Source organism: Chiroxiphia lanceolata, chromosome 13, assembly GCF_009829145.1.
Source record: "Chiroxiphia lanceolata isolate bChiLan1 chromosome 13, bChiLan1.pri, whole genome shotgun sequence".
NCBI classification, from domain to species: Eukaryota; Metazoa; Chordata; class Aves; order Passeriformes; family Pipridae; genus Chiroxiphia; species Chiroxiphia lanceolata.
The window spans coordinates 791,607-814,145 of record NC_045649.1 but is presented as its reverse complement, the minus strand read 5'-3'; the positions used below and the strand labels follow the sequence as shown (position 1 = coordinate 814,145).

Here is a 22,539-nt window from a genome sequence, read left to right as displayed (position 1 = left end):
TTAACTGTGGAGGGTCATGTGGCTAAAGCAGCATCATTGCAGAAAAGCCTGCAGTAGTGGAGGAATATCAGATTGAGATAAATGAAGCTTGGAGGATTTCTAGCCATAATACTCCAAGGATCAGAATTAGCCTTTTAAACTTTGGTCATGACCTTAACATTTCCTCTTGGGCAGAAATTGAGATCTATGGTTAGATCTGTTATGGGAATAGTATGTACAAGAGACTGTAGAATTTAGGAAGAGTAAAAGTGGTTCCATGTCCTGCACAGCTTATAATTTTTACTTGTTATTTGGTCATGGTTTATTTGCAAATATTTAGAGGTGAAGCACTTCCAAAATTGTGATACTGTGATCTATGAAAATACAGACCCAACTATAAGCATTGCTTATGGTAGTAATAGCTTGTTGTCTTATTACTGCCTGAAATCGTACGCAAGCACTTAAAAACATAGTCTGGCACCACATGTCTTTGTGCTGAATTTGCAGAACTTGTGCACCTGTCATGTTTAATTATGAAAACTTGCATGCTTGCTTCATCTGATGATAGTTTTTCATAATGTCTTTTCATCTAAGGACATGTAGATATGAAAATTTGTTTATTAAAATGTTGGCCTCTGTTACCATTTCACTGGTGCATTTGCTTATTCAGCTTCCTCCTTGGAAAGATACTTCTTCCATTAACAGCCTACTTAGCAGAAGTAAATGTTCATGTCAGGCTGCCTGTCATAAACAGCTTGAACTATATTATACAACACAAGTCTTTGATAACTTTATTTGTGTTTTCCAAAACAGAAAAGGCAAAAAAGAACCCGGAATAGTTTTCAGACTGTGGGGTGGATGGTAATGGTGTGTTCACGTCCCACAAAAATTGGGGCTGGGGTGGGAGGAGAAACTTTCCTCTTAATGTGCTAGTTTTGATGAATGAAAGGAACATAACCATCCCTTTTCTTCTCTGTACTAACACTCCTCCAGAACTCCAATGGAAGCACTTTGAAAGTATTTTGTTGTTTATCTCTATGTTCACCTCCGCTAGAATTTCAGACAAAATGTCTTTCACTTAAAACCAAGGTGGTTGCAACAGAACTTTCCTGCAACAGGATGCAGTGATAGTTTCAAAATGTATTTCAAAATGTTAGCAACAGTTTTGTGTTGAAACCAGCCTTCAATGAGCAGGTTTGGTTTTGCCAGATCAGTGGTTTTAAAAGAGAAGAGTCAGAAAAAACTGTAACCAGCTTCATTACTTTTTGGCTGGTGTTAGTTTAAAACATTGCACTACCTTTGTCATGGGGCTCATTGAAATATGACCACTTTGTTGGTCAGCACCTTCATGAAAGCCAAGATTTTTATCCCACGTTTCCATGATTCTCTGACCTGCCCTCCTGCTGGGAAGTGCTTGCCTTTGCCAGTGGTTCTGTTGAAATCACATCCTGTCCTGAACCCTGATGGGTGTGGCTGTTTGCCAGGGTGCCATTCAGGGTGGATCAGGGAGAATAAAAAGCCCATCCTTCCCTCCTACCCCAGAGGCCTTGCAAGGATGGGGAGGGGGTTCCTGTCTTCTGGCTCTGTCACTCTTGGTCTGCCCAGACTCCCCTGAGGTGCCAGCAGAGTCTTGTGCTTGATACCAGTAAGACTTGACTTCTGGATCTTCCTCTCCTTTCACTGGAACTGTGTCTGTTCTGCAGCCTTACTGGTGTTGGTGGCTTTGTCCCCTCCTGCTCTGCAGAAACATTTCCCAGCTGCTCCCACTCTGCTGCCTTCCTGGAAGGCAAACTCCCCCCTTCCCCACCCAGAGTGCAGCAGCAGAGAAGCAGTTGTCTGCTTCTGTCAGCAATTTTGGATGGAGTTATTCTGCAGGTACCCTGTGTGATTAGTAAATAAATAAGAAAAAAGAGAAATTGTTAAAAAAAAATCTTTACCTTATTCAGTCACATGGTTGTGACCTATGGTTTTGAGGGAGATATGAGAGAGCTTCCCAAGAATAAAAGCATTCCTTGCCCTTTAAGCCCAACAAACATGGGGATGGGAACCGATGGGATTTGTATAATCAGATATCACACTTGGCATGACTAGGGGAAAAACAGTTCTCCAGCTGGCTGTGGGCTTTGGAAAAGATGTATCATAATTTATCACATGAGAGAGATTTGTGTAATTTTCCTGCCGATCAAAACATTTCCCTCTCCCCACACGTTTTCCTTCGACTGACAAGCATGGAAAAGACTCTTAACCAGCACATTCTGCTAGAAAGGCAAATGATGACTTTTGAAAGCTTAATGGTTATTGCTCAACTATTATTTTTCTATCCTGGGTGGCCTGGCATTGTCCAGATACCTTGTAATATGTCTCTCAAGTTGAACATTTGAAAGATGCTTTGGGAGGGAGGGAATTAAATACTTATTTATATGCATTTTATCTCTGTGCTATGTCATCTTAAATATAAAATTGTAAGGAAAAAAGAGACTATTGAACCAATTTCCTTTGGTATAGTGGAAGAAAGCAACTTCTCTTGTTAGAGGGTTCCTTTATTGTTTTTAGCCTCTGGTGTTTTCAAGCTGTCAGCTCCTGTGTGTTACAAAAACACTCTGTTCCCCTGGCGGCTACCGGGCACACGTTGAAGTTCGTAGCACCAATCCCAAAACAGTTCCCAAGCTCCCAGTCTTCTGGGATTATTTTTTAATCTTTCCACAGTCTCAGAAAACAGTATGTCTTGTTGGAGTCCAAGTCCTGCGATGACATTTATTGTTGTTTATAGCTGATGTTGTGCAACCGATTGCAGTGAATGAGGACATCTCGTGATGTGCTGACTGCTGGGAACCCGAGCATGCTCTGCTTTATTGGTGCTCTCTGGGGGAGCTGACTGGGCAGCTGCTGGTTCTGGGCATGTTATTTGTAATTATCCTGGTAAACGGCTCTGGACTGTGTGTCTGAAGCACTTCCTCCTTGTGCTCTAACCCGGGAGGGCACTGAGCTGGTCTGGGCACGGGAGCTCCTCTCCGGAGGAGGGGTGCAAGTGCAGGTCACAGGGTGAGCTGCCCGGTGGGGTGAAATAGGGAATTTATCAGTGTTCTGTGCACATCTGTCTGAAAGACTTCCTGGTTAATGTTGTACAATGTTTTACATAACAATGGACAGAACTGTTTTGTGCTAATGATGGCTGTTTACTTTAGAGATATTAAGGTATAATTGATTGTGTCCTACTGTGTAATTGTATCGTTAGGGATAGGTTAGTGCCTGCAGGCTTGTGGAGGCAACTGTAATGAATCCATGGTTTCTCTTATTGCTGTGTTTTTACTGCAACAAATTAAATGCAAAACTATGATTGTCCTGTGTAATTGTGTCCCTCCTGTATTTTGAGGTGTTGCAAATTCATTGAGGTGATGAAGGAGCTGTTACATGTGAACTGGAGAGTTCTTAGATTATTTTGGTAACTCTTGCTTTTCCTTTCTTTTCCCTTTTAGTGTATAACTCAGCTGAGCAGCTCTTTCACCTCAATTTCAGAGGACTGTCGTTTTCTTTTCAGTTAGACTCCTGGACTGAAACTCCGAAGTACGAGGTCAGCAATCATTCTTAGTCAGTGGATGGTCTTTTTGCCTCTGTGGTGCTTGCAAAGTATCACCTACAGTGTGTCTCACTGCCTTTTGCAAGCAAAAGAAACCAGTAATTTGAAAGGAGTTTGACTCCTCAGTTGTGCTCTTATTCATGCTATGTCACCATTTCAGAGTTAAAAACCTCCTTCCTGTTAGCAGAAGGCGTGTGCTCAGAGGTTGTGCTTGCATCATGAACTGGGACCAGCAATTCTGTTGTTGAAAGGAGTCTTCTAAAAATACGAGTGCTGTCTATGCAAATACATAAATATTAAGCCATCTACTGGGAGGCTGTTCTTTTATCAGATATTTTTGAATCTCATCAAAGTGATTATGCAACTAAAGTAGGATAGGGTTCATAAAATGCACTTTCATCTGAAGTGTCCTTCAGTACGAGTGCTTTTAGCAAGCCAAATGAATGAGCTTTATTTGTAATGCCTGTTTGCATATTCACCAAATGTTTGGATGAGTTACTGAATAATCGAACATACTACTGTGTTCTCTGAAATTTTTAGCAATCACTGTCTAAAGTAGAAACAAGATCAGGTCCTCTGTGGTATATGTACGTATAACTTGTTTTGTGTGAAAATGAGTTGTATAATCTGGGCCTATCAGTTAAAAATAAAGGAACATCTAAAGAGCCAAAACAAAGGGGGAGAAATAACCAGCATGACAACACATGTTTTATGTCACAGCCTAGTACTTTAGTGGTTGTGGTTGGCATGTGAGAAAACAGGGAGTAACCAGGGGAAGTTATTATTTAGCAGCAGTGAAGGTCAGTTGGGTTTCATAAATATTGGTCAGTAAATAGAAACCAACTAAGCCAAACAAAAAGCATATCCCAACAAAGAGTAGTTGCTTTTCTTGCAAGAGTTCCCAGGGTGTTGATGAATGAAATGGCCAAGCTACTGAAAAAGTCAATTGTTATACCAGAGATTTGAAAAGACAATAAAACATCTCAAGTTGGAAAGGACCTGTAGGGATCATTGAGTTCAACTCCTTGCTCCTTGCAGGACTACCTAAAAGTAAAAGATATTTAAATAAAACTGCTAGAACAGTGAGAAAATAATTTTGCATTCTCCAAGTCTTTCATTCAGTTGGTCTAGTGAGGTTATAAAATGTTCACACAGAGTGAAAGGCCAAAGTCTTCCCAGGAATATAAATAGGTAGAAGTAGGATTGTTTAGAAAATAGTGGTATGAAACAGTCCACAGGGAAGATGATTATTTGTGGAGCTTTTTAGGGAGGAACATTAGGAAAGACTGCAGAATGAATTTAAATTTGAATATGTCAAAATCTATCAAGTTCAGGGACGATCATATGGGAATGCTGAACTACTCACAAAGCAGTGTGAGCTCTGCTTATGGAAGTGAACAAACTCTGAAGAAGACTTTGGGGTTTTTTGTATAGGTGGTAACAAGTTGTGAGAACATGAAAACCTACTCACACTGTTTCTATTAAGAAATAAGGACCAGGCACTTCTGTGGCTCTGTTGCTAAGACACAAGTATGTTAAAAAGTAATCTAAAGTCTGACTGCTTTAGAAAGCTAACACTGTTCATGTTCTAGGCAAATTCGGGAAGAGAACTGAAATCAGGGCATCTCTAGATCAGCTGAGTAGTGGAGGGTTCCCTTCCAGATACCTACAGCAGTGAAAGGCATTGCTCTAGGTTAGTCTTTTTTCCTAAGAAGAATTTTTTGTGTTTACCCTTATGTGATGTCCTGCTAGAGTAAACCAGGTAATAGTTTGCGTATTGTGCATCTTGTTTTTGTGACAAAGTTAGGGTTTTTTCTGTCTGGTGACAGCAAAGTATATTGTCAGTCTTGAAGAAGGTCCTGTCATCTTCAGAGCTGAAAGAAATTCATTCTTCTAGTGTGGTAAGAGTCAACCTGACTTCCTTAGCACGCTTTCTGTTTGCTGAGAGCACTGAAAATCCCTGTCAACACAATATGTGTGAGAATGCAGTGATAAGGAGAGCAGAAAATCTATTTAATGAATGAGTTTCTGTTCATCAGATAAAGGCATTTTGCAAACCAGTGAAAATGTTAAAAGGCTGAAATTAATGCAGAGGGAGAGGAAAAAAAAAAAGTTTACCATTCAGACAGATGACTTCTTAGACCTCAGATACAGTGTCAGTACAAACACCTTGATCGTGCTGGCTGCCAGTGATCAAACAAGAAAAACTGAAATGCTCAGTACACACTATGGCTGATTGTCAGACTAATGCCATCTTTTGATGGATAAACCTAGTGAGCATTTCACCCCAGCTTGGGAATCCAGGGCTGGTGTAATGTAAAGAAACACCATCTGGAAGGTTGGGGTTTTTTGTTGTTTTCCCTCCCTTGTCCTTGGCCAGAGACTTATTTGAACTGGTAAGCATATACTGTATTTGTCACGTGATTTCTGCCTTTGAGCTGAAGTGCTGGGTAACAAGAGTGGTTTTGTGTTTCCACAGCCTAACTTTGCCCATGGTCTGGCCTCTCTGCAAATCCCACATGGTGCGACTGTGAAGCGCATGTACATCTACAGCGGGAACAGTCTGCAGGACACCAAGTATGTACAGCTGCTCCTGCTCTTTTCATCATTATTTAGTGTTTTGCAATTGCTAAACATAATCGTGCATTTTTTTAGCTCAGTTTGGGTCTTTTATGAATTTGGTAATGTGCAGGATGCCTTTAGATAACAGCCTCTTTCAGATTTCTGTAGGTGTTGTCCTCAGACCTTATAATCAAATGTTGATTTGATTTATGTTGCTGTAAAATCAGCTCAGTTCAGCTGTAGTAGGCAAGTTCAGTTGGCCTGAAAATGAATTAATTAAATAAAGTAGAAAACATAATGAATCAAGTAAGACATGTGGTTAGGCTATTTTTAGTCTAGTTTTTTGTTTTGTTAATGACCTCTCCCTAAGCAAATCAAACTTGGTGCAGGCAGTCAGTCAGCTGTGGTGTATTGGTACTATATATGTCATGTCAGGGTCCTACAAGGGTCTTAAACTCTCTTGCTATACAAAAATAATAAAATATGCCATGTGCATATATTCAGTGCATTTGCAGGTACCTGTCTGAGCTTACTGTCTTCAAGGCCAGCCTGGGTGGGGATTTGAGCAACATGGCCTAGTGGAAAGTGTCCCTGCCCATAGCAGAGGGTTGGAACTTTGGGGTCCCTTCCAACCCAAACCATTCTAGGATTCTGAGAAAACTCATCTTCATGCCTAAATACTGAGAGTAGTTTATTTTACTGTGGTTAATGTTTTCTGTGGTATTGTATTCTGTCTTTTTCTTAAGCAGTGACTTATTGTACAACGTCTGGTGTTTTGCTCTTTCTAAAAACATTGTTTCCTTACTCAAGGAAAAATTGAAGGCACTTTTGTAAATTCTTCCTTTCAGCTTATAAATATCCAAAGTGATAAGGTGGTAGTTTTTGCAGAGACAGTTGTTTTAATGCCAGGAGAGAAACACATCCTGGGATTACTGCTCAGGAGGGGAACCTTGTTTGTGCATATTGTTTCCTAATTAGAAATAAGTGCACTTCAGAAAAATGCTGTTGTCTGTACCCATCTGTGACGTGGTGGGCTTTAGTGAAAGCACTGATTGTCACATGGGGCTCTGCTGTGTGTGTGTGAGGGAGCTCAAAGCCAGACTTGTAGCTCAAGTCATTCACCTGGAGGAGGAATTCACATAAGAACAGTGAATTTTAAGGAGCATGTGCAAACTAATACACAAAAAACCAGCCTTTCCATTGAAAATATCTTACTTGGGGCTGTTACTGTTTTCTAAAATAATATTGTCGTTGAATTAAATTGAGAACTTTCCCAGTAAGCAGCACAATTGCATTTGGTGTAGCTGTACAACCTGATTTCGTGTTCTGGGCTATGAATTACCTTCCCAAGAGCAGTGAGAGCATCATGGCTTTGAAACTTGCTGTTTGTTTCATTAATGGTAAAGCTCCTGCATTGGAGTGCTGTCTCGTTCCTCTTCTTTTTTCCCCAGACTTTCTGATCCTTCTGTTCAATATAACTTTTCATCTTTAGTCTCAGTTAAATGCAGCTTTATCAGAATTAACGTGCTCTGTTCCAGTGAACTGGCACCAGCTTGTTAATGGATAATTTGCAGCTGAAGTGAGTGTTGTGCCCATTTTGTGTGGTTGGTTTCAGGGCTCCCCTGATGCCTCTCAGCTGTTTCCTTGGCAATGTGTATGCTGAGAACGTGGATGTTCTGCGAGATGGAACTGGACCCTCAGGTTTACGGCTTCGCCTCCTCACTGCAGGTATTGGGGGCACCCACAACATTGAACTGGCTGCTTTCCTCAGGAAAGGAGGGGTAAACCTGGATAAATTAAGCCTAGGTTATCTCTCATGATTCTGTAGGTGATTTCAAAGTGTTCTATCTACCTTATTTTGAACTACTGGAAACAAAACCAGTAAAAACCTTGTGAAGTTGAATCTGCCTGCTGCCACATTTTCCTGGCCCTGGAGAAATCACAGAACTGTAGTCCTGTGCTCAGATGTTCCAGCTCCTTAAAGTCTGTTTGCAGAACTTGAATTTGTCTCCAGATGTGTGTGTAGAATAAAACAGATCTGTGGTTTTAATGTTGTGCAGGGACATACTTGCTATTGATTTACTAAGTTATGGGAATCTTGAATAAAGAATGTTTTGTGATACAGTTAATATGGATACAGAATTTCACTTTATGGGATTGACTTTTTTAGCTGGAGATACATCTCTAGCTGCTAAAGTAGAATATTTTAGAGATAGAAATAATTTAGTGCTAATCTGATCAAACTGAGACCAGCTAGAAAACCAAGTCCTGTCCATGTGAAAGGCAAGCAAGTGAAGGTAGTATGACTGAAATTGGAGGTTAAAATGGGGAACCATCCAGCAGTCAGCACATGTGTGATAGGAATGTCGAAGCTGTTGTGGAGTGCACGTTACATTAGTTTGGCACTGTTGTTTGAGGAATGCAGCTCTTTGGTTTGTGATAAACAGAGGAATGCCACCCTTTGGGTGTTGCTTTCCTGATGTGCTCTGTGATGAGGAGGGATGCAGTGTGAGCTGTTTCTATCCCCAGGCTGTGGCCCAGGTGTTTTAGCCGACGCCAAGATGCGGGTATTCGAGCGCTGCGTGTACTTCGGCGACTCGTGCCAGGACGTGCTCAGCACCTTGGGCTCGCCACACAAAGTCTTCTACAAGTCCGAGGACAAGGTGAGGGAATTGGTTCAGGCACAGCACTTTGTTCAGTGGTGTCTCAGTCATCACAGGGCTTGTGTTTTGAAGATTAACTGCCATGTAGCACAAATTACAAGTGCTTCACTTGACACAATAGACCAGGATGAACCAATATATAATAGGTTTTAAAAAGCTTTTTCTTAAGCTGAATTGGTACCAGTCTGTTTAAATTTTTTTTAAAAAACATCTAATTTCATCATTTTAACTGGTTTAAGAATTGATACAAGTGGGAGCACTTTTGAATCCAAATGTACCTTAGCAAGTGTGTGCTGCCTATTTCTTCACTTATAGTTTATGTACAGTAACCTCAGCATATACTTTGATCCTTTGCTAATGTTTTTACACAGCAGCATGTAAGCAAACCTTTTAATTCAGATAACTGAGTAAGCTGATGTGTCACTGTGCTGCTGCAAGCAGGTGATGGTCACCTGCAGGCACAGTATCTTACATATTTGAACAAGGGCTTCAAATGACGCTGTGGCAGTTTGTTTAAATGTAGTGATGTTGTTAATGACATTCATCTCTGAGTGTTATTGAATATATCTGAAAAATGTGGTTTTGCAGATGAAGATCCATTCGCCCTCGCCCCATAAGCAGGTCCCATCGAAGTGCAATGACTACTTCTTCAATTATTTCACACTTGGAGTGGTGAGTGGGGAGTTTCCCTAAACAATTCGTATGAAGTTTTGATTTAGTTACACAGCAATCCTCTCAAGAGGCTAAAGGCTGTGGGAAATGAGAGACTCCAAAACTCTTGATTGCTGCCTTAGGAATGTCTTTATGAAAAGCTACACTGACTTTTCTCTAACACAAATTTCATCAGTCATGTTTTATCTCCACCAGTGGATGGAGGGCTCTGTGCACTTTTGCATCCTCTTAAGCTTTCTCCTTTTTCTACAGTGCCTGATGCATAAGTATACTAGTTCTTCTTTGAGATCCATGGCCTTATCCCACAGTGCTGAGGCAGGTTTGCCATAACATCATGTGTGAAAGTTTGCTGAGCTGTGGGATGTGGTTCAATCTTCATGTCCCTCCTTACAGCTGTTTTGCTTTAGTCTGTGTTCCTGTAAATAATATGCAGAAAAACAAGACCTCCTTAGAAAACTTGCCAGCATTAGCAACTGAAGCTGCAGTTGTGATTGAGTGCTGGAGGAGATGTGTGTTTATTTGAATTTACAAATAGTTTTATTTTCAGTGGAACTGAATAGTTCCATTCAGTTCCAGTATATAGATATATATTACTCTATACTGGTACTATTATAACTAATCTCAGGTTAGTTTGGGGGAAGCCATCTTTATCCAAATTGCTTCACCTACCTTCTTTTGTCTTCAACAGGATATTCTCTTTGATGCAAACACTCACAAGGTGAAGAAATTTGTCCTGCATACAAATTATCCTGGTCATTACAACTTTAACATGTGAGTGTGCAGAACTGGCCTCTTAAAGAGTACGTTAAAACATCTGAAAGGGAAATCTTATGTTCCCTTTTTAGAATTCCAGTGTTTTTTCCCAAGTGTCTTTGGTGTATCTGGTAACCTGTGGAGGTTTCAGACATCATTAGTAACATTTTTTATTAATATTTTCTTCTTACTTTTCAATGCCTTTGTCAAGTATGTCTTAAAGCAGTGAATGAGGTCAGGTAGCTCTTGGTCCAGCTATAATGTGCTCACTCTTGCTAGAGGCAAACTTCATATTAGCAGGAGTATCCATTTACTGGTCAGTTAGTGATTAAAAAAAATTCTCTCATGCTTCTGAAGATGCTTTCAATACTTTTTAAATCTAAACTCTTTAGAGGAGGAATATGAGTCAAAGAATAAGTGATTTGATATCTGATTAAAGCAGTTAGTGACAGAGAAATCTATAGTGCTGCTTCTAAGCTAAATATCTCTCCATCCACTCTGTGTAACAGCAGAGTAATTTGTGCTGAAGGACTTCTTGTGTCCTCTAGAAAATTGTGTTAGGACATTGCGAGGCTGCTGCGTTTTTTGATGTAGAACATCTGAGAGCTTAATCTACTGTCACAGATTCTCACTTCCATTTTGTTATTCATGTGACTCTTCACAAAGCAGGTTATTAAGAGCCAGGAGTCCGTGGCTGTGCAGTTTCCATTGGCTCCTCTGTTTTCTAACAGCTTTACCATTTGCACTTTCTAGTTACCATCGCTGTGAATTCAAGATTCCCCTCGTCATTAAGCGAGGTGAGTGTTTCCCCTGCTGTCCTGCCTCAAAATGCTCCCAGGGGAGGGAGGATCACTTCTCATTTCCAGTGTGTCTTTCCTTGCCAGAGGATGCTATGGTCATTGAGGCAGAGGAGAAATTTTGGGACTAGGTTTCTATTTCAGTGGAAAAGATACTTCAGAGCAAGTTAACAGTTCTCTGATTTTTACTTACACTACCTTGTTTACTTATTTGGAGCACACAAATATTTGCTGCAACATCACTAATTTTCTGTAATGCTGCCCCTCAGCTAAAATCAACTGCCTTGTACCTGGAGGCTCAAAATCTGTAAGGCAGTGTTAGTCTGGGCTCATCTGTCCAGTCCATCGATCTAGTGCTGGCTTGCTCTTTAAAGGCTTATTTGTGATATTTAATATAAACTGGTTTAGCTGGGAATGAGAATAAACATCCAGAATACGTTGGCTCTGTGTGCTGTAAACAAAATATAGCTGTTGTTGTTCACCTGAAAATCTCTGCTTGAAAAAATACATATGTAATCAGTAGTGCTGATTTGGCAAAAGATGTCCCCAGCTCTGTGCATGTAACTCATCTCAACAAAGCAGGGGAACCCTGTTTGAAGATTATAGTGATTGAAGTTGACTCCTTTAATGTAGGAATAAACGTGTCCTGGGAAGGTGTGGATGTTGATTATCCTGGGAATACCACATGCTGGCTAGGTTTTTGGCCAGGGATGCTTCTTTGTTCCGGCTGGTTTTCACTGAAAGCACTTTCCTGTGTGAAGTGTAGCTCTCCTGTGGCTGTCACAGCAGTTTGAGCATATGGAGGATTAAAAACCTGAAAAAACAATGGCTGTGTATACAAGCTTTATATGAAAGTTGATTTGTACTTCAGCTAAGAGAATAAGAATGAAAATTCTCACTTTTTAAATTATTTTGCCTTAGGTTATTTTGCAGTACTTCAAAGCATTCATTTCTGAATAATTTCTTTCACCTCAAGTAGCATCATGAATTTCTTCTGAATGTGTCTGGTTTTTTGTTTGGCATTTTTAACTTGCCTTTCTGGTCTCTAGCTTATGTTCAGGACATGTAACAAGTTGTAAACAGATGTTATAACCTTTTTGAGAAGCCCAACTTCTTCCCTCTGGTGGCAGTGCCTGATGCAGTTATATTAACTCCCTTTTGTAGTTCAACACCAGATGATAAATTGAGAACCAGAGTTCAAGTTGCACAGACACTGAACTCACACAGAGAGCATGTTTATTTAGCAGGTGGAAAATAAGAGGAGCAAATGGTCTTTAACTTGATCAAAAGCTATGTTCAACTTGTTTAGTGCATGGGAACGTGCTTTCAGTATTTAGAGTACTCAAATATATGTATGAAAGTGCTTGAAACCACCAGCAAACAGTTTCTTTTTAAGGCTGTAAGTGTAAATGCAATGCTGTCCTTACCTGCACCTTTCTCTACTAGGCAGACTGCAATTCCCAAGCTCTCTGCCATCCTTCTTTGGAAAGAGGGTGTTTCAGCTGATTTCAGGCCTGCCAGCTCCTGGGTCTCAAAATGCCAGTCTTAGCTGGCATCCTTTCTAAGTGCAGTGGAGTGTTTTGGACCTAATGAGTGACTCTTCATGTTATCTCTGCAAGTGGCTGTTCTAGGCCTGTTAACTTGGTGCAGAGAGATGGAGTTTATTTTACAGTGCTGTTCTTCCCTGGGAGTTACAGCATACACATCTATAATCTTAGAACTGGGAACTTGCTGGAAATAGGCAGGTTTGTTTCATCACCTTAACTGGCATTTAATCAGTGTTACTGACAATTCTGTTTGCTGGTAAATGCTAGTAAATTTGTATATGAACAGATTTATGTCTCCTCCTACCTGAGCTAACATCTCAAAATAAAGGAATATATAGGGGACTTTTCAAGCACAAGCTATAAAGGCTTTTTTGTTTCTCTTCAACAGATAGTGCTGACTCACAGACAGAAACATGTACAACATACAGCAAGGTAAGCCTGTGCAGAACTGAGTGTTTTCCTTATTTTCTTAAGCCATGTAAATAATCTATGTCAAATTTACAATACACTCTTAAGAAATTATAGCAGTGGTATCATGTTGTTTTAAAATGGAATAGTTGAAGGCCAGAAGTGAGAGTATGTTTTGTGATTTAAATACTTTGGTGTGTCAGGATTGAAGACATTGCACTCTTCAGGTAAAGCAAATGACTGCATTGTGGCATGGCTTGCATTTTAACATAGCTGCAGGTGGAAAGAGAACAGTAGAGTAAGTGGTCGGGGAAATGACAGCAGTGGTGGTGGAATGTTAGCTGGAAGACATGTCTCTAAACAAAATTTTCAGAGCTGTTCTACTAAAGAGAGCTCTTGAGGACATGTAGAGTTTAACAAGACAGTCCAGTCCCTTCCACTTTCTTCTGAAGGGTGCCAGCAATGGGATGTTCCTCAGGCAGTGACAAAGATGTCACTGTCAGTGTGACACCTCCTGGTGACAGCAGACTCCTTGGAGACTGTTTAGCCTTTCCACCTGAAGGAAACTCCCAGCTGGACACTTGCTGCTGCATATTTGAGAGCTACATTAAGTTGAAAAGCTTCTCAGAAACTGTCCCCAGCAATGTCTCTGCAGTTAACGTTCAGCCAAGGTCAGTGTTGCTCTCTTGGCTCCTGGGGTGCCAAACGAAGGCTTTCCTTGGTGAATTTTGGGTCCCATACTGGGAAGAAAATTTGGAGCCAGCAACCAGGAAGCTGCCATTCTGTGCTTTTTGGTTTGATCACTTAGACCCTTCAAAGTGCTTTGACTTATTTCAATCCTGTGCGTGAAACTGCAGCTTCTCAGATTCTGGTTAGAGTGAGGAAAACTGTTGGGCATTCCCAGTTACTAAGTAGTGCAGCTTTCTTCCTCAGTCTTGTTGCTTAAATCAAGGAAAGACTTTTGGGAGAGGTAGTAACAGTGGTATTTTTCCCTTCTATAAAGGTGTGTAAGAGGATATTTTGTTGAAGTTCCCCACATCTGCTCTGTTCTCTGAGGTGCTCCTGAAATGCTACAAGACTTTCCAGCTACATTTTACCTATAAGACCCATAGAATTTTTTATAATAATAATTCTAATTCCAGGCTATTTTTAGACAATAATGAGAAATACCCCGAGAGAAATTCCTAGCCTTAGTAATGGATAGCTCCATTACTGAATATGGCTCCAGTCACAAAATACTTCTGTAAAAACAACCCTTGAGGATATTTGGGAAATGAGCATGTCACAAACAAATGTACTTAACACTCTTCCTAGATAAAAAAGAAGAGTTTTGCTGTGCCTCATTTTAACACAAAGTTCTTGATGTATTTACAGTGGGACAGTATTCAGGATCTACTGGGGCACCCTGTAGAGAAGCCAGTGGTACTTCACAGGTAAAAATCTCTCTCTTTATTTTGCTTAGCAGGGATTGAACTGATAACAGAGGATGAGGAATAGTGTTTATTGCATTAGTTACTTCTGCACTGCTTTGCTGGTTAAAGATTCAGGTGGTTTTGGCCACTAACAAGACCAGATAGCTCTCAGAGGAAATAAACTGCCATGCTGCATGAAAGCACCAAAATTCCTTTGAACTGTTAAATCCAGAGAAGAGCTAAGCAGCATATAAAACAGTCTCTCTCTTTATAAGTAGTAAATAGTGCAGAGTTTTTTCACTTTTTCTAGGCATTTCAACACTATATTGTACAGCACAGTATATATGTATATGCTAGTATATATGATACCATGGTTGTCCCACAGTTATTTTAGGCTGCCTGAAAATACAACAGTCCTTAAATTTGCTCTGAATTGAGCTGGATATGGGTTAAATGGGCATTTCTGTTTGCAGAGTTATCATTTTATGATGTGAAACCATGATTTTTGTCTCAGGACAAGTGTAAGCAATGGGTACTGTGGAAATCCTGCAGCAGTTTCAAATAAACCAAACAATGTATTTTCATCTGACTTTCACATGATTTTGATTTATTTTTTTTCCCCTTAATCACTGTGCTCTTTGTTCCCCTTTACTCCTGTCTTATACCAGTGAGATGATTAGAGCAGAAGCCATGTCAGTGAAGTAAAGCTGAGGTGAAATAGTGATGACACAGAGCCCTTCTAGTTTTTCCATCTGTGCTGTAGAGTAGTTCAACCAGAGGGTGCTTTACTGAGCACATCTCAAATGGCCCAGAATGCAGTTTGAAAAACTGACCAGTTTACAAGAAAGGACAAAAGGTAAATATTTTCTAGGGTTTTTTTTGGCTGTAATCTAAAAGTCATTGCAGTCAACAGAAGTCTGCCACTGTCAATATGTGATACAAAAATGTCAGAAGTAGCTGAAAGGCAAGTGATCCATAGATCTTGAAAAATACTGTTTAGTAAAACTTGGTTTATTCTGTTTCAACATCTTACAAGGTAATCTTTTTTTACATGCTCAAACCCATGGATTAATAGACAGTATATAGTAAATATAAATAATAGACTATATATGGTAAATACCTATGGTAGGGGCTGAGACATTAAGGGAAGGATCTTGCACAACAAATATGTGTAATAAGTTACATGGTGCTTCTCTCTTCCTGTGTATCTCTTTATTTTTAGGGTTCTTCCTGTTCAAGTGAAGTGCAAGAGAGTTTTCCTGTAGAGGTCACTAGTAGCTTTTTGATTACTTTCTCCCTGAGTATTAATAATGACTCTGCCATCAAGCAGAGCTGTCCTCTGGCTCACTTGGAGTCTAGCAGTGGGATAATGTAGATTTACTTTCTCTTGATGAAAGCCATGATAAGGATGCTGTAATTTACCTTACATGACTGAGCAGTTACTCTTCCCCGAGGGGTTTCTGATCCTCACACATCCATTTTTAAATTCTTCTTTCCTGTCCAGGTCATCATCTCCGAACAACACTAACCCGTTCGGGTCAACGTTTTGCTTTGGACTGCAACGAATGATCTTTGAGGTTAGGAAAAAACCTTTATTTTTGTCTAAGCAGGGGAGAGTGAAGAGTTTGCTGTTATTATGGGTGGTCTCTTGCTCCCCATTGTGATAAAAGCCAGTGCTTGGGAGTGGCCATATTTTTAGTGCCTATTGGCAGAAAGAGGCACTTTCCAAGCTCTTCTCTGAGGTTGTACATTTGCGTGTTAAAGCTGGAACTTTGTCACCTGGAACTCGTGCCAGCAGGAGGTACATGTCCATGGCTCTGAGCAGTGGTGGAGCATGCTGGTGTTTAGATGTGTCACAGAAATCCAGACACTGTTTTTGGAACCAGCCAAGCGCTTGCTTTCTGGCGTTGGGATTTCTTTTTTCGGGCGGATCAGTTCCATATCCACCGTTTTCACCCTTCTGGGTTTCTGTGTGTACCAGTGCTTTTAACTTGCCCTTGTCCTGCTGTGCCTTTGCAGGTGATGCAGAATAATCACATAGCCTCTGTCACCCTGTACGGCCCCACACGGCCCAGCAGCCAGCTGAGGACGTCGGACCTTCCCCAGTGAGCCTCCCCTGCAGAGCCAGCTAATCTCAATGCTACACAATTAGTACAGCGTGCCTTGATTTGCTGCCACTTAGAATATGGAAAGCACGTTATGATTTATTTTTTTTTTTTCAAAAGCCTTCCCACCCAGGAGCGGTGTGGAGAGGGAATTCTCTCAACCCTTCATCATGGGGCATGGAACTGTTGATGGAGGAAAGCAGCTTAGGTGCCTGTGCCGTCGTTTATTCCTCTCCGTTGCCCTCATCCTATGCAGCACAGACCTGAAGAGACTGTCCCTCCTTCTCAGCTGGCAGAAGGGGGAAATGGAAGAGGGGCACATAATGACTGCAAGAGTTAGAAGCACAAACTTTCTGAGCCTTGGAGCATCTGGAAGCAGGTATTGATTTTAGTCTGTTTGTGTTACTGTATTGATGTGGTGGTCACATTTTAAGAAAAACGTGTGTGTATATATATATAGATATAAACACCTCGGTATTTCTGTGGCTTAGGACATTGTACCAAGTGTGACAAGGATGTATATATGTCCATGATTTCAGGCACCACATCTTTGTGTAACTTTAAACCAAGCAAGTAGCATGTGCATAATACTTGGTTGTAACATTTGCACTACATACACTTTAATTACTTGATAAATGTTTATCTTCACTGAGGAGCATCTGTGTACTGGGTGTGAGTGGGGTGTGATGGTTATTTAATGTACACTGCGCATAAAGCTTATTTATACAGTGGATCAGATTTATCCACCTTCCTGCACTAATATGTACTTGATATGCTGATACAATTTTTTTCTTTCATGGCTGGTTTACTAATTTTTTTCATACGCAGTTTCAAAAAAAAAAAATAATTCTGGAAGAAGTTATTTCTATGATTGAATTATGTTTTAGTGAAAAGATTTGATACGATTTTTCATAGTAGTGAAAAATTTCACAAAGAAATAATGTTGCCTCATTTGCCTCTGTTGCAAAATCCTTTATTCCTACTCTGTTTCCTTGGAGAAAGAGGAACTGTATATAATGGTATCTCAGACAGAAATCCCCGAGTTCTGCCATCACCAGGAAAACCTTTTCTGTAACTTCTGATGTATGATTTTAATTTATGCCAAAGGTTTAGCCAAAGACATCCTTGTTGTAGTTCCACCATTCTGTACATATATGCTAACTGCACACCCCACCCCAGCAGACAGGATAGAGGCTTCTTTCTAGTTGGGAGATGCTGCTCGCGACATTTTATCCCAGGAGGATACTTTAGGTTTCTAGTTCTCTTACCAGTCTTATTTGGGAGAAATAGATGGTCTGTCTTTGAAACAATGAACCCTTTTTAAAAATGGACAAGAGAAATGTATAATTTTATCCCATTTTTAATATTTTGGTGTCGCAACTTGTGATACATAGATGACAATTTTGTGAGTTTTACTATGTGTGTACAGATTTTTGTAAATATGACATTTTTGTAATTTTAACTCCATGTACAGTGTAATCCTGTATAGTTTATCAATGAATGAGAGATAGGAAATCGAATGTTAACTGAAGTTTTGGATCCTGGACCAGTAGCAGGGATAAATGTGTGTGTGTGTGAGATGTTCTTTGCCATTTAGTCTTCCTGTATACTGTGATACTCTAAACTGTTTTGCTAAAACAAACAAAAAAGCCCCATGGAAAATCTAATGGATAAGGAAAAAGTTACTGTTTACCTTTATCCCTAGGTGTCACTCCTGTTGAATCCCTGTTCAATCTGTGCTGTCTCCCGTGATCGTTGCTTGCTAAGAAAATTCTATGCCTCAACCTTCCTTTTTGTTTCCTCTCTAATTTTAATTTCATTTTACATAGCCCTTCTGTAAATTAAATGGAATAATAATGAGCATGTACACTGAAAGAAAAATAAAAAGAGACTCTCAGTTACTGTTTTTGTGTTAAATACAGTTGCTGGGTGTTTTTGTAATAAAATCATGGATGTTCTTGCTTTTTTTTTTTCTTATCGAATAGTTCTTTTTATTTTACTGTCTTTCAGAGATCATATTTGAAGTACCTGACTAGTGTTCCTCCTTTATAGCCAATTCAGTGTGTTCTCCAAAGAAACAGTAACGAACAACTTGCACTCTGTTTCCTGGTAGATATGTTAAAGTGTTTTGTAAGTGTTGGCCCTGAGGTGTGGAAGGTCGGTGTGACTTTGGTGGGTTCTGCCCTGTGCTCACAAGGGCAGTTGTTCTGCTCCTGTCCCTGTTGGGATCATGGGGAATGGATGGAGTTTCCAGGAGTGTGAATGTTGCCCAGTGGGAGGGAGGGAGGGAGGGAGGGAATGAATGCCTGCAGTGACAGCAGCAAATGGGAATTCCCATACTGTCAGGGACATGACGTCCTTTGTGAATGCAGCTGTTCCCAGCTCACTGACGTTCTCCTGCCCTGAGGTGCTTCAGGAGAGCACGGGGAGTCTGCAGGCCCTGCAGTGGCTCCCAGTCAACACAAGGTATAAGGAATGGGACTCCTGTGGGACTCCTGTTTCCATCCCTCCACACTGGCTGTGGAATGCAGGGTAGAGCACTTGGCCCTCCTCGCACATCCCTGGGTGCTGGAATGTAAAATGACCTTGCTTAGTGCTTGGCTCAGGGTGCTCCTGCAAGATTTTGTGATCTCTGAGTTGAGATGGTGTGCGTGTTTATTCTTGTTGCTAAAATATGACAGCAATCCTGATGCTAACTTCAATTAATTTTAATTAATCCTTTTCTAATGAAGGCTCCACAAAAGCTGCAAGAGGAGATAAATCCTTGATGGGAATATTTGACTAATGGCTATGCAGATGCTGCCAGGATCCTTCTCTCAAGCATATTCAGTTGAAATTCTTCAGAAGAGTGAGGTCAGGCCTGCTGCTGTAGTGTGCACCCTGAGCCTTAGGGCAGGACAGCACCAAAGATGTGTAACAACTGCTGGGACTCCCATCTTCACTTGTAATGCTCTGGTGTGTCCAAGTGACTAAAACAGTGCAGGTAATTAGCAGTGCTCTCCTGACAACCCAGATTCTGCTCTAGGTCAGTCCCTTCATACTGAAAATTTCTCTGCACAGAAAAAAATTAAAGGCAGCTTTGCCTCCTGGCTGCTGCTGCTGGGCTGAGCACAAAGCCTCTGACTCTGGGGAGAGGCAGATCTGAAGGAGCACCCAGGGAGATTGGAGCAGCTCCTCTGGGTCTCCTCACCCTTCCCTTGTGAATGCAGCTGTTCCCAGCTCACTCCTCTGAGATGTTTGCTCCTCTTTGGACTGAACCAAGCCAAGCTCTTCCTATGCTAAAGCATTAGGGAAGCTGCTGAGGAGCAGTTAAGGACTTGCTGGCATGAAAAGTTTAGGAATGGGTGGAGGGGACTGATGGTGGTTTTGAAGTACCAGAAAGAAGAGAACAAGGAATAGGGAACAGAGGAACTCTGGGGAGAAGGTGAGGAAGGCAGTGTGCCAAGGAGGAGGGGCTGGCACAAGGCAGCTCGTGTGAACCAGAAGGTGTTCTGTGCACAGGGCTGCTCAGGGTGCAGTGTGTGCCACCTCCAGCTCTGCCAGGGGATCACCACCCTCCCCTCCCAAGGAAAAGAGGTTTGGGCTGCATCAGATCCCATCTCAGCAGGTGCCCTTGTTCCTTCTCAGAATTATGTGTGGTTTGATACAGATCCTGCATGTTGGCAACATGTGCGTTGGTCCATCATTTTGGTATCATATGATAAAACTGTTTGATATAAAGTTAAGTACAATTGCATTTTTAATAAAACACGCAGTGCATATTTTGATGTGTGCCTTTTTCCTTTGTGAAGAAATGAAGAGTTTATGTGTGTGTGTCTGCTTAACTTGAATATTGCAGTATTTTCCACAGAATTTCATTTGTTTACACCTAATAAAACTGCCCTTCTTTTTGGAGGTGAAGCTGACATTTCTTCCTGTGTTCTTTAGGCCTGCAAGCAGTCCCTGGGCTCCTGTGCACAGGCAGTGCTACATCGATCAGTGCTGCTGTGTAACACTAGAACCCTCTGTTCCCCAAAATGCAGTTCCTGTAGAGAAAACCCAATCTGCTGTTGCTGGGAGCTGTCACACTTGTAATTCTAAACAGATTTTTTTTGCTGAAATAGTAATCAGGTGGTGTGTGAGAACTGATTCATGTGCTCATGACGGTTCATATTCCAAAGCTCCCATCAAACCTGTTTAAAACAAAATCTTTCCTGGGGCTCAACATTATGAGAAGATGGTGACTCATTGTTCCTGGGGACTGGCTGGAGGTGAGGGGCCAGCTGGTGTTTTCCAAAGGGACATCCTGGGTGTTGCTGCTCGCTTCACATGGACTTTCTACCTGTTGTTAGAGCCTGTTAGTCACTTAACTGCCAAGTTGGACTTCTGTGAGGTTTTGTGTTTGATGGCTCAAAGTGTATATTGAGAGTGAACCTGCAGGTGTGAGTCAGTGTGGCTCTTACTGGAAAGAAGTGCTGTGTCCAAGCCCTCAGTGCTTTCTTGCTTCAGAGTATTTGGGCAAGGACCAAGTTGTCTGATTTGGCACAATTTCAAATGGGCTGGTTGTGTTTCATAGGTCTTTGAGTTTGAAATAATTGTTGGTGTCATGCTGTAAGAAACATTATTCCATGCTAGTTACCAGTGGTCCATTTCAACTTTTGCCCAATGAACACCTTTTTTTTTCCTTTTTCTTTTTTTTTTTTTACTGTGAGTACACCAATGCAAAGCCTCCTCTGTGACTCTGTCACACATAACCTGACACAGCACACGTAGCCAAGTAAATGCCTCACTTTGTGTGCCTGGGGAGTTAAAGTACAAGTTAGTTCTGGTTGGTTCTTTTCATGTAAAGGTTCTTTTAGGGGCCCAAGATGTTTCAGAGAGAAGGTTGAAGCAAAACAGGGGGAAGTGAGTAGGAGTTAGTGAATCAGGGGGCTTTGTCATGGGCCATGATGGAACCAGTTCAGAGTGAAAACTGCACCACGAAGGGATTTGGTTTTGCTGGGCTGTGTTATTTGGGGGGCTCGGGGGCAACTCAAATATCATATTCTTTACCCGTGTGAACTTTTGCTGTAAATAGTAAAGTCACTGTTTAAATGTTTTGTCTGCCAAACCTTACATCCAAGGCTTTTGTGGTGTTTGCAGGGATGTCTGTTTTTCCAGCAGGCAAAATCATTCCTTCTCCTAATCTGGGAATACCAAGTGCTTGAAACAGCAGGAAAGGTAAGCTGGAATTTGCAGAGCAGGTCACTCACTGTGGTGTGAGACAGCATTGTAACAGTAACTTTTGTTCTGGACTGGTTGTAATGATTTAATGTAATCTTTTCTCTTTGATACACTAATGAATTCCCCTTTAAATGTTACTCCTTCAGTTATTTTAAAGTACTGCATATTGCAATTCTGGAAGCTGGTGTTAAATGATGCCTTAATGTTTCACACCTACACTAGATATTCCACTGAGTACCTAAGTTTCATGCCAGTATTATTATCCTTCAGAGAGACATTTAGTGTAAATACCAATCACTAAAACCCCTGCATGATTATGCAACGTGCAGTCTAATCAACTAAATAATCAAAACACTCTGATTCACTGTATTCCCTTTTCACCTCTGCTCGTCTCTCCTAGAAGAACTGCAGCCCTGAAATCCCGAGTTCACCCCATCCCTCACTGGTAGCTCTGCTGCATCCACAAGTGTAGAGGCTGTGGAGGTCATTTCACCCCTTTCTTCTACTCCCATGGCTACAGACACCATTTGTTTTAATATCATGCCTTGATTCCCACTCAGCTCAGTCAGCCCCTGGGACAAGGCTGTCACTGCAGACCTGTGTTTTTTTTTTATACCTTTTCTCTGTTTTTAGCACAAGGCTTCTCAACAGATGGGCTGGGAAAGTGAGGGAGAGAGAGAGAAGATCCGTGAGCTGGGTTTGGATGGATTGGAGGGAGCACTGGGCTGGTCAGGAACGGTGGGGGAGCTGTTTCCCGCTCTTGGAGAGACTCAGATGTGCTCCTTCTTTGGGGTTTACTTTCCCCTCTCATGTCTCAGTATGGTTTTCTTGCTGACCATAAGCCTAGAAAGTAATGACAAGT

At 41.2% G+C, this 22,539-nt stretch overlaps 1 protein-coding gene across 3 annotated transcripts in view; it reads left to right on the top strand.

Moving 5' to 3' along the window:
* C13H16orf70 (chromosome 13 C16orf70 homolog) overlaps positions 1 to 19,536 on the top strand; it is a 34,831-nt gene extending 15,295 nt beyond the window's left edge. The window contains exons 7-20 of one of the 3 annotated variants that reach the window (XM_032701136.1): positions 3,456 to 3,550; positions 6,036 to 6,133; positions 7,734 to 7,846; positions 8,648 to 8,781; positions 9,370 to 9,453; positions 10,142 to 10,224; positions 10,960 to 11,003; positions 12,939 to 12,982; positions 14,333 to 14,391; positions 15,875 to 15,947; positions 16,390 to 16,475; positions 16,596 to 16,854; positions 18,486 to 18,632; positions 19,208 to 19,536. In XM_032701136.1, coding sequence (XP_032557027.1) covers positions 3,456 to 3,550; positions 6,036 to 6,133; positions 7,734 to 7,846; positions 8,648 to 8,781; positions 9,370 to 9,453; positions 10,142 to 10,224; positions 10,960 to 11,003; positions 12,939 to 12,982; positions 14,333 to 14,391; positions 15,875 to 15,947; positions 16,390 to 16,475; positions 16,596 to 16,665 — 983 coding nt within the window. In that variant the 3' untranslated portion in view covers positions 16,666 to 16,854; positions 18,486 to 18,632; positions 19,208 to 19,536. Of the gene's footprint in view, positions 1 to 3,455; positions 3,551 to 6,035; positions 6,134 to 7,733; positions 7,847 to 8,647; positions 8,782 to 9,369; positions 9,454 to 10,141; positions 10,225 to 10,959; positions 11,004 to 12,938; positions 12,983 to 14,332; positions 14,392 to 15,874; positions 15,948 to 16,389; positions 16,855 to 18,180; positions 18,377 to 18,485; positions 18,633 to 19,207 lie in introns of those variants that run through there. The other 2 variants (XM_032701135.1, XM_032701137.1) reach the window with 2 other exon arrangements.
* Positions 19,537 to 22,539: the final 3,003 nt, after the last annotated feature.